This window comes from Pyrus communis, chromosome 9 (genome assembly GCF_963583255.1).
Source record: "Pyrus communis chromosome 9, drPyrComm1.1, whole genome shotgun sequence".
In the NCBI taxonomy this organism is placed as follows: Eukaryota; Viridiplantae; Streptophyta; class Magnoliopsida; order Rosales; family Rosaceae; genus Pyrus; species Pyrus communis.
In genome coordinates this window covers 13,286,985-13,298,807 of record NC_084811.1, presented here as the reverse complement: position 1 = coordinate 13,298,807, position 11,823 = coordinate 13,286,985, and the positions used below count along the sequence as shown (strand labels likewise).

General features: G+C 39.2%; 2 protein-coding genes across 3 annotated transcripts; one reads left to right on the top strand and one right to left on the bottom strand.

Annotated features, from left to right (window-relative positions):
* The first annotated feature begins 135 nt into the window (after positions 1-135).
* Positions 136-4,866, top strand: LOC137745818 (RNA polymerase sigma factor sigB-like). The gene is made up of 7 exons (XM_068485829.1): positions 136-548; positions 1,053-1,243; positions 1,789-2,400; positions 3,207-3,437; positions 3,589-3,729; positions 3,998-4,198; positions 4,301-4,866. Exons 1-7 carry the CDS (start codon positions 272-274, stop codon positions 4,580-4,582), a joined length of 1,935 nt encoding a protein of 644 aa, XP_068341930.1. The 5' UTR covers positions 136-271; the 3' UTR covers positions 4,583-4,866.
* Positions 4,867-4,966: 100 nt separating this feature from the next.
* LOC137745819 (syntaxin-51-like) lies at positions 4,967-8,509 on the bottom strand. 2 transcript variants are annotated; one of them, XM_068485832.1, is made up of 6 exons: positions 8,316-8,509; positions 7,101-7,335; positions 6,182-6,387; positions 5,992-6,092; positions 5,820-5,864; positions 4,967-5,424 (listed from the first exon to the last, which is right to left on the bottom strand). In XM_068485832.1, the coding sequence occupies exons 2-6, from the start codon at positions 7,325-7,327 to the stop codon at positions 5,299-5,301; spliced, it is 705 nt and encodes a 234-aa protein (XP_068341933.1). In that variant the 5' UTR covers positions 7,328-7,335; positions 8,316-8,509; the 3' UTR covers positions 4,967-5,298. The 2 variants fall into 2 exon arrangements, with proteins under 2 accessions (XP_068341933.1, XP_068341931.1); XM_068485830.1 differs by having other exon boundaries at positions 7,101-7,332; positions 8,316-8,508.
* Between the last annotated feature and the right edge of the window lie 3,314 nt (positions 8,510-11,823).

The following is an 11,823-nucleotide window of genomic DNA, read 5'->3' as shown; positions in this document are numbered from 1 at the left end:
TCTCAAAAATAAGACTCTTCATAAACTTTCCGCTACTTGATCTTTTTGACACAATTTTAATGACAATAATATAAAACATTCCTGGGCCATAGCAGTTCTCTTGAAAAAATGAATTGATAGAAGGAGCCTGTTCTTTAGTTTTGGGTTTGGGTGGTCCAAAACTCCAAATCCTTGAGGATAAGAAAACCGCTCTCTCTGCGAGTCTCTCGCATCCATGCCAATGCCTTTGAAGAGTTAGATGTAGAAGAAGAAGAAGAAGAAGAAGAAGGACATGTCAATCCTATCAGTTTCATCATCATCATCCTCATCATCCGTAGCCGTTGGATTCTGTAATTCCCACATACACGCCCTTCCCAATGCCTCATTTCTCACCCAACTCCCACTCCCACTCGTTGGGGCTCACCCAGCAAATGACCAGAAGAATAAGAAGAAGCAGAAGAGGAGCGCCGCCGCCATTGGAGGAGGAGTCATGGCCACCAAGCTCACAGTCCTCAGGACCCCACGCACTCTTTTCTTTGATGAATTTTTGAAACACAGTAGCTTCCAAGGTTTCATTCCTTTGAATTACCTTCTGCATTCTCGTTACCTTTTTGCCCGTTTCATTCTGATTGCTCTTTGCTCTACTCTATCACCTCTGCGAAGTTGGTGTTTTACAATCGAATCAATAGTTCATGTAATATTATGAGTCACATAAGGATGTGTGTGTATATTTGTAATGAATTTTTGTTGAATATTTATACTTTTGTTGGATGCTCTATACCAAACATGTTGTCGTGGAAGGCCCTGCTAGGGATGGTCAGTGGGTACCCATTTAGCTAAGTGGCAATGCACTTTTAAGTGTTAGATATGTGTTAATTGTGGTGGTGAGTGGTGGTGTTTGTGTTGGTGATGATGATGATGGTGACATATGGAGTTTCCATGGTCACCCATTGACCATCCTCTGGCTTATTAGTTGGAGCTGGAGACGAGAAAATTTGATTTGTTTTTTCTTTTCTGTGATATTTAAACGGAATGCAACTTTTCCTTATGATTTTATTGGTTGAAATATGCAGCTAAAACTAGAGATCCTCTGTGTTTCCGGGCACAATATATCTTATCCACTACATCGCATTCAACATCAACAGCAACAACTACAGTGCTTGATTTGGAGAGGCTCAGATTACCGTCCTTAGAAGTTAATTCTGATTCTCTGGCTTCAAGTAGACCGTGGACATACACAGGGGCAATCGGTCCTCTGACTGAGGTAATGGCTACTAATTGATAATTGAGTCTCTTCAGTGCATATTTTTCATATATTATCTTTACTTTAAAGTTGTCATTCCCGGGTGTAAGGCTTCCCCAATTTATTTATCTATTTAGTTTTGTTCTTGGTCATCATATTTAAGTGCAGAGGTTCACACATTTAGGTAGTTTGTTTTGATTATCATTGAGCTTGTGACCAAATTGAGAATGTTTTTTTAAATGCCTGCCGGATTTGCATGATTCTTGGGTAATAGATAACTTACACAAACTAGGTTTGCATTCATTCAAATAAATAACACAAACCGTTCTAAAAATTTGAATGGATTCTGGTTAGGTTTTCAGATAGTTTTTGAGCATGTTTTAGATGCTGTGGCCTAGCCACCTTCACTTGTTCATAGCATACTGCAATTACAAATTCTGATCTCATGCTCTATTGTCGGGTTCAGAGTTTAGGATTCCAGGTATTTTCTTTCCCAATTTAATTTTTCTGTATGTATGAAAGACGTTGAGCTTACAACTCTAGTTAACTTGGGTGTTTCTCATCAGGCGAATTTTGGAGCAACTTTAGCTACAGAAACTCTTCTCACGAGTGAAGAGGCTGTAATAGAAGCTGCTGCCGCCGAAGCTGTCACTCTTGCAAAAGCGGCTCTGAAGGTTGCAAGGGATGTGGCTATGCTGGTTAGCAGTAGCACTAATCACTCTGCTAAACCAGAAAGTTCATCTCCAGTTTCTCCAGAGACTAAAGCTTTGCATTTCAATTGGGCCCAGCATATGGAAACCGAACAGGTTTCTAGAGTAGGAGCTTCAATGGGAGCTGAAACTGCATTTGTGGAAGATCATTTCATTCAATCTGCAATAAAAGAGTTGGAAGAAGTGGAGCAAACAAATGAAGAATTTGAACTTCTGCAGGAGCAACTTTCCAAGGGTATAACTGCAAAATCGAGTCGTCAAACGGAAAGGAAGGCTAGAAGAGCAAAAGCAGCAGAAAAGGCTGCTGCAAGTGTTGTGTCCGTGAAGTCTGGTTCAGCCACTAGAAAAAAGCGTTCTTCGGTACAAGAAATAGACCACTCTGATCCATTGCGTTATTTGAGATCAACTACTCACACTTCTCGCCTGCTTACTGCAAACGAAGAAATTGAGTTTTCTGAAGGAATCCAGGTACTACTAGTGTCATCATGAGAGTTTTGAATCCACCTTGATGCTTATGAAATCTTTCAATTACTCCTTGCTTGCAATCTTGATTGATACTGCACCACTGCACCCTCAGAAAGTATAAATAACAAATTATAAAAAAAAAAAAAAAAAAAAAAAAAAAAGAATGAAAAGGTTTATTTACCCTTTTTGTAGCTGATAGGTCACATCCTCACTGATAACCATTAGAAAGTTCAATACTGTAAAGAAGATCCTTCACTTAACTACTCACAAATATACTTCCATTTTGCAGTGATTTAAAAATGAACCATGCACACAATATCCTTTCATGGGTTAAGTATACTTGATGTCTAAATTATGTGGGCTATCACGGAGGCTAAAACATACTACTCATGGGTTGATATTGAATCTATTGATAGATTCGCTAAAATTGTTTATGGCCAACACTTGAGAAGTTATTTTGCCAGTTCATTTACTTCATGGAATTAAATTCGAAGAGTATAATTGTATAAGGCTTTTACTGGGAAGCGTTGGATAAGAATTGCGCATGGATTTTGATTGATATAGTATGTTATCATGTCATGGATGAAAAAGGGGAAAATTTCGAGAAAATTGTTCAGTCCTAGAAAGTTAAATGCATGCAGAGGTGGTAATGGAGTACAAGTAAAAGTAGGGGAATAGTGAAGTCATTGTAATATTGTACAAGTAGAAGTAAATAGACAAGAGTTTCTAGTATTTGGAGTTAATGTGAGTATTGTATTTATTTCTCTTTAGTCTGATTTCTGATGCCTTAATATTGCTATATATTTCAGGAACTACTGAAACTGGAAAAGCTGCATGAGGAGCTTGCACAAAGATGTGGTGGTCAGCCCACCATTGCACAATGGGCTGCAGCTGCAGGAGTTGATCAGAAGACTTTGAGGAAGCGTGTAAACTATGGTATTCTGTGCAAAGACAAAATGATCAAGAGCAACATAAGGCTTGTAATATCAATTGCAAAAAATTATCAGGGAGCTGGGATGAATCTTCAAGATCTTGTGCAGGTATGATTTTATCTTTGTTATTAAATATATATATATATATATATATATATATTTTCTTTTCGTATGAAAGTACTTTTCCCGAAGGATGAAAAACCTATTTCCTTAAAGTCTTGCCGCCTTTGAATACTTATTCTTGATTATTGACTTTCAGGAAGGATGTCGAGGCCTTGTAAGAGGTGCAGAGAAATTTGACGCTTCAAAGGGTTTTAAGTTCTCAACCTATGGACACTGGTGGATTAAACAGGCTGTTCGAAAATCTCTTTCTGACCAGTCCAGAACAATTCGCTTACCCGTGAGTTTTACCTTCATATATTTATTTTTACATGTGGTTCCTATTTCGTATCATGGCTCTTGAGGTTTGAATGGTTGGGACCCCATTTTACTGGACCAACACATGGCAGAATCCAATTTTTTTCTCTTCTTGAAACATGAATACAGAGACTGAAATTGATTTTGAGGCGGGGAGGATCATTGTTATGATTCACATTCCTGCTGAATCTGTGTATCCTGTGCTTCATATTTTTAATACTCTTTGCATTTGTAATATTTTGGTAAAACAGTTTCACATGGTGGAGGCGACATATAGAGTTAGAGAGGCTAAAAAGCAACTGTACAGTTTAAATGGAAGACATCCTAATGATGAAGAAGTTGCAGAGGCAACAGGGCTGTCGATGAAAAGGCTTTCTGCTGTATTACTGACTCCAAAAGCCCCTAGATCTCTGGAGCAGAAAATTGGAATCAACCAGAATCTAAAACCTTCGGTCTGTCCTATCTCTACATCCAATGAAATGGCAATTTTTATCCAACATTTTTGTCACCTTTTGTGTGTTCCTTTTCTAATGATTACATGTCGTTCTTCACAGGAAGTAATCTCAGATCCGGACGCAGAAACAGCAGAAGATCTGCTGATGAAAAAATTTATGAAGCAGGATTTGGAGAAGGTACTAGATAGTCTCAATCCTAGAGAGAAGCAGGTTGTCAGATGGAGGTTTGGATTGGAGGATGGAAGGATGAAGACACTGCAAGAGATAGGGGAGCTGATGGGAGTTAGTAGAGAGAGAATTAGACAAATAGAGTCATGTGCATTCCGAAAACTGAAGAACAAGAAAAGAACGAAACATTTACAGCAGTACGTGGTTTCATAGGCCGATGTCAATATGGTGGTTAAATTGCAAATTTAGTAACTAGTTCATTTGAGGTTCATCCGGCGCATCTTCATTTTCATCTATATTATGGCTTCGATTTTCATGTCGCCAACCGGAAATCTACTCTTTTCACTCTTTTGTAACACGAGAGAATATTTGTGCATAGAAAGTTAGAAACAGAATTTTTGGATGATGCGTTTCAAATTCTTTCAATGTATCAAAGTAATTAAAAGTAAATTCATATGAACAATCGTCAAGAAACTCGTATGTCAAGCACTATTTTCGCTTGATTTGAAGTCTAGTCCTGGCATTCTTTCTGCAAATATTTACTTCCTTCATGTCAAAATCCCCTTATAATCATCTCAAAATGCAAAATCATTCTCCTTAACTGTCAATATACCTTGAATTTGAAGGTTATCCATTCCAATCTAATCTTCTATGCCAAACGGGGCTTAAGGCCTCAACTTCCGATGGTAGAAGTTACAACATGGACAAGAAGTGGAGTTTATCTCACTTTCAAATAGTAATCCCTCTAAATACAGCAAAGCCAATATGAATAGACATGTATCATTCAACCAAAAGTTTTGGATTGAGAATTTGACACATACTTATATATCAATGACATGAGTTTCTCACTCTCCAACCGTTCGATTACGAGTTAACTAGCATCACATCTAGCTCGAAAACTCGAGCATTGGCAAAGTTTCCCGTTACTGCTACAAGTACTTAATCAATGCCCAGGTGACAATTATCAAAATCACAACTCCAATGACCAGTAGGATCAAGCAAGAACAACCACCTTTGTTGCGTTTGTTCAGTACTGCCAATTTCTTTTGCACCCGCTGTTTCAAGAACAAACTCGTGTCAATTGAGCATAACGGAGAGGTAGAATAAATTAAACTGGCAGCTTAAAAGGGTAAATCGATCACAAACATACGAAAAATCATCCAAGATCCACACAACTCATGAAGCACTAGCTAAGCTATGCATATACATTAAAACAAGGCAGCTCAAATACTAAGTGAATACTGCATTTTCTCAGCACAATACGACTACATTCATTCTTTTAGAACATGTTCTCTTCTGTTTGAAAAGAGATTTGAGATTTAGGGTGGCACTTTCTAGTTTCTATGCCTGGAAGAAGTGAGCATAACGAATAGTGTATGGGTGCGTGAATGCGGGTGCGATCCGGTGAAATTCAAACTAGATAAGCATGCAATAACTGTAATGATTCAACCTGTAGGTTCGAATTTGTTGATTCCACCTGCTGGTCCAGATTATCCTGCACATTGTGGAAGCAAGGAACGGACAGTAAAAAAAAACTGCAGCTATCCTCTGTGCAATTCTGGTTGAACATGAAAGGAACAGTAATAAAGTAAAGTGGAGAAGAAATCAGCAAAAGAGCAAACCAGAAGCCTCGTGTGCAGATCAAGTTCCTCGTTGACTGCCAACGCAATGTGTTTGGTACTAATAACCGTCTCCTCCAATTTGTCAAGGCCTTCATCTTGTTCTGCTAGGAACGTAAAACGTTTTACAATTAGTCACAGACTAAATCACATGGTGGAGAAACTAATAATCATACAATTTACAAGCACATGCCTTTAATGATTTGTCGTTGAAAGCCAACAAGACCATGGTTGTCTAAACCAGTTGTTCTGCTCATTATGTCATCCATCTTCTTATCAGGGCCGAGCAAGTTATTTCTGTTAGCAAGACTAGACATGTTGAGAGTAGTAGCCATTTGATCAGCTTTAGAACTCAAACTTGCGAGCATATCTTTGCGACGATTCATTTCTTTTCCTGTTCTGTTTATCACAACAGCTATTAAATTCGATAACCAGCTAAAATAAAGTAATATGAGCAAAACAAAACCCAAAAAGTTAAGCAATCCTAACTAATCCCATGACTCTGAAATTCGATACCAACCATACATTTCGACACAATTTAGTAGAAAAAGAGGACAAAGAACACCCTGCTAATTCTTCGCTTCGAAGTTTTACTCAAAGAAAGTGTGTGACAGATGTTAATGGCAACAGATAGTTGGGCAGTTCAGTGAATAATACTGGCTAGCTAGAGAAACATTAGGAAAGAAATGTGCCGATGAAAGAAGTTGTGCAACAGCATTGATGGTATAGTCTAAGGCTGTGGTTTGATTTGTTCGAATGAAGAAGCATTCTGAAGCCATACCTGGTCAGACAATACTTCTTTGGAACATGGATGTACACTAAAAGTTCAATATTTTGCTACTTCAGACTGCATGATGGGGAAGGTTTAATTGATAGAAGCGTAAAACTAGCAAGTTTGACACTGCTTAATATTTAGAAACTTCACATAGGATTTAAGTTTGAAGTTTGTCCGATTTAACCCTGTTGGATGTAATAAGGTACACTAAAACTGAACCACCCTAAGGTTCCCTATGAAATTTGGTATGGAGTACTTAATGCCACTACTAACAACGTCTTTCTTTTGTATGAGAGCGGGCGGACAGGTGGTTTAAGTGAATTCGAATATTACTCACATTGACTCCTTCTGCTTGGTGGGAAGCTTAGACAGGAGTGAGTGCAAAGTCTCAAGCTTTGTCCTTAGTATCGTAACCTTTCTTCGAGTTGCAGACATATGACGTTGTGTTTCTGGTCCAGAGGGTGACACTGGCAACGAACTCCTTCCGGAAATCATGCCATTGATTTCATCAGCAAGCTTTGAAGCATCATTGAATTCTCGCATCCACGAGTCAGGCGATGCCATTGCTACTGCTAGAAAAAACAATATCTTGATACTTGATTCATACACAAATCACAATACGTAAAGCAAAACTACTTCACTTGGAAACAAAATTATGATCATCTGGGTGAGAGAAAAAATACAACTAATTATACTTTGCAATTGCATTGCGAATCTGCTATATACGTAGCAGCTAGCAGATTAGCAATGCAATTAAACATTAATTAAAATACCTGGTTGAAGTCATTAAACCAGATAAATGACATTAGCATGTAATTAAGCAAGAACAGGTAAGAAATTATTTAATTTAGTGTACTGCAAACAATCTAGTGAATATGTTAACTCATATGCTGACCCTGACTGAGAGCAGCTATAACTTAACCAACAAGCAACAACAAACTATCTGAAGAGTATTTGGGAATTATTAAAGCTCAGATTGGATTTAGGGGAGCAGATTGTTGAAATATCTCACATCGACCGTATCTATGAGAAAAAAAAGAGTTTAAATATCAAAACCACACTCCAACTAAAATCAAGGACTTTTGTGATAAAACTCAACCCTTGACGGATTGTGCAAGTGATAATTAACAAGTTCGGACAATATCAACGTAGTCGGAAATGGACTTTTGGCTCATCTCTCCGATAATTCTACACATAGCAGGGTTCTAAAGATCCCAATAACAAATTCTAACCTCTTGCAAAAATGGACGTAGCCAAATTAATTAGAGAAACTTGGTCTTCGCATCTCCCTCTCCGTATTTTAAAATAGATTAATTAGAATATCGCTTGCTCGATAAAAAAAAAAAAAAAAAAAAAAATCCCAATGACAATAATCATCAAGAATTAGTTAGAGATAAGATGTAGTCGACAAAAGGTTCCAAATTGCCAATTGTAGACCGAAAGAAGAGCAAACGATGCATGACCAATGAATTACAATATGATTAAGTATGTAGTAATGAGAGAAAGAGAGAGATTTATGCTTATGATAATGAATAGTTAAGGAATGCATTACCTTAATTGATCTTGTTTAATTTTGATTACAATCGGAGTGGGCGATGGGAGAACGTAGACGCAGACGGCAACAAACGGGAACGAGGGAGGAAGGAAGGAAGGTATCGCATTCGCAGAGGACAGCCCTGCAGCTTCCCTTCCTACTTCCTACAGAAGGAAACAACAGCCAATGAGAGAGAGAGAGAGAGAGAGAGAGAGAGCGCTACAATTTTTGTCTGTTTCCGTATGAATGCGCATTAATAATCGACTTTACAACCCCTGCTAATTTTTTTTTTTTAACAAACCATAATATAAGTTAGCGATAATATGATTTAAATTCTCATTTGACGAGAAACGAACATAAATTTTCTCGCTTACAAGTGAAGAGAAATACCACTAGACCATACTACTAAGTGGCAACATCGATCTTAGAGTTGTTAATTTCTTACACAACCTCGTTAACACTATACGAAAAATAACGAATTTTGGGTTGACGCGATAACTAATTGAATCGCAAATTTTTTAACGAGTTTACACATGGATAACCCGTTTCAATTTGTTAAGAAAAAAGTTAGTTTGATAATTTTGAAATACTATAAAAACTTACTACAATAGCTATAGTATAATCTCATATAAGTGGAATTAAAATTTTCCAAAGCCCATTAAAAATACAAAGCAATTTAAAATACCAAAGCACATAAAAAAAATCATAATAATTCATTTACAATTGTGAAAATGTGAAAAAATACGCAAACTGTCACATCCCCGCCGGGGGCGGATCACTTCCCGGGCCCGCTCCACCACCGTAGCACAATATTGTCCGCTTTGGGCTTACCATTCCCTCACGGTTTTGTTTTTGGGAACTCACGAGCAACTTCCCAGTGGGTCACCCATCATGGGATTGCTCTAACCCTCTTCTCACTTAACTTCGAAGTTCCTACGGAACTCGAAGCCAGTGAGCTCCCAAAAGGCCTCATGCTAAGTAGGGATGAGAATATACATTTAAGGATCACTCCCCTGGGCGATGTGGGATGTCACAATCCACCCCCCTTAGGGGCCCGACGTCCTCGTCGGCACACACGCGGCCAGGGTTAGGCTCTGATACCAAATTGACACAGCCCGACCCAGAAAGTCCACTTGGACCCTGAATCGAGCTGTGCTGGCCGACACCTGGAAGGTGACGAAGCCATAAAATGTGATAGTGTATAAAAAGTGAATAAATTTGAATCTAAAAGTGTCTAAGTAACAGAGTGCGCTACGAGTGGGAGCGAACCCATTTCACACGCGATGTCAGAGCATAAGTAAGGTACAATAGTGTGGGTAAGAATCATACCCTTAGAAATATCCATCAATACTAAGATTCGCCACAGATTCTTGTCGATACAAACTCAGTAGCTAAAACCTGGAGGGCACCAAACAGAAGGTGTGAGTAAGAGCCTAACCCTGGCCGTGGTGTGCTGACGAGGACGTCGGGCCCTTAAGGGGGGTGGATTGTGACATCCCACATTGCCCAGGGGAGTGATCCTTATATGTTTATTCCCATCCCTACCTAGCACGAGGCCTTTTGGGAACTCACTAGCTTCGGGTTCCATGGGAACTCCGAAGTTAAGCGAGTAGCACGTGAGAGCATTCCCAGGATGGGTGACCCATTAGGAAGTTCTCGTGTGAGTTCCCAGAAACAAAACCGTGAGGGCATGGTCGGGGCCCAAAGCGGACAATATCGTGCTACGGTGGTGGAGCGGGCCCGAGAAGTGATCCGCCCCGAGCCGGGATGTGACAATTTGGTATCAGAGCCTAACCCTGGCCGCGTGTGTGCCGACTAGGACGTCGGGCCCCTAAGGGGGTGGATTGTGACATCCCACATCGCCCAGGAGAGTGATCCTTAAATGTATATTCTCATCCCTACTTAGCACTAATATCTTCAAGCATACTTGTGTTCATGTTGGATCTTTAGTAGGAAGATCGACTGTCGACGAAGTCTTTTTGAAAGTAGATCTTAAGCAAGGTTTTTTCTAGCATTGAGATTTTTCAATCAACGCTATTCCTAGATTTTTGCTTTCGTAGTTGTACTTATTAAATGGGTGAGAATAGGCTTGCGAATGTAAGTTGTCATATCCTGGGAGTTGTAGAAATCCGAAAAGCAATAAAACCAAGCTTCCCAAAGTTATTACCTCTCTAAAAGTATGCCCCTAAATGTAAAACCCGTATCGTTTTCCATAAGATAGTACAACATATATATATCCAAACCATACTCAGAAATGACCAAAACCACGGTTTGCCATCAACTCCACCATACATTAACAAGTAGGCCAAATGAACTAAATCAATACAAAGTGATATATCAGTCAGAGTCATCTAAAATGACATGTACAACTTATCCATATCTCATCAATCATGGCTAGCATATAAGTCGGAGTTACCTATAGTGACATGTACGACTTATCCATATCTCATCAATCCTGGCTAGCATATAAGTCGGAGTCACCTATAGTGACCTGTACGACTTATCCATATCTCATCAATCCTGGCTAGCCAATAGCTCAATAAGTATACCTGCACACGAGTCGGAACCACCTAAAGTGGTCTGTACGACAGGACTGGGTGTAAATAAATACGCTCAAGTGCTACGATCACGTGAAGACTGGGCGAATAATCGCGGGTCACCTACGAGTCGGAACCACCTAAAGTGGTCTGTACGACAGGACTGTGCACCTACCTTGAATCCAAGGTGAGCGTAAGGTGCGGGAGGTGAACATCACGTGAAGGATTGTGCCCTGGCCAAGGGCGGGAGCACTAACACCGGGGTGCAGGTTTATGAGCTCTCAATGCATCTCAATATAACATGTGGAACTCATGGCAACCAGTACGATAGTATCAAAGTTGCCTAACACATAACTGTAGTCATGCTATAACTCAATCGATTCAACTAATACCATAAATTCACCTGAACTTACCTAGGTGTCCTGAGTTCACCTTTGCACTTGAAAGCATTCCCAATAATTATATGCAAGTAATATACATATGGATATACCATGATGCAATCTAATACTCAACCATGTCGTAGCATTTTCGATTATAAACAATACAGTGAGAAGTGTACAATCAATAACGCCCTACTCCCAAACTACTTATTTTCAGGGGTAATTATCCATGACGACCCAATTAACATTAATTTAGCTAACTAATTCATAAAACTAAAACTTGCCTTTACCAATTTCCTTCGCATTACTCAATTTCCCAAGCAAGGCTTTTGTCTCAAATATTTTATGGCTGCATCTAACGTCTCGTTAGACTGCCTACGTACCCTAAACAGGGATCAAGCCATTCGTAGTTCATATAGTACTTCAAGCATTCACCATAATTATATATGAAAGTAATATACCTAATCAATTTAAAAGTGTCGATAGAACTCTCAACAATATGTACGATAAAAAGGAAAAGATCCACTTACCTGGAGTCCATGCTATGATTCTCTAGCGCACACATCGAGGCGTCCTGAATGATTGGTCCCTACCACGAAGTCCAAAAGT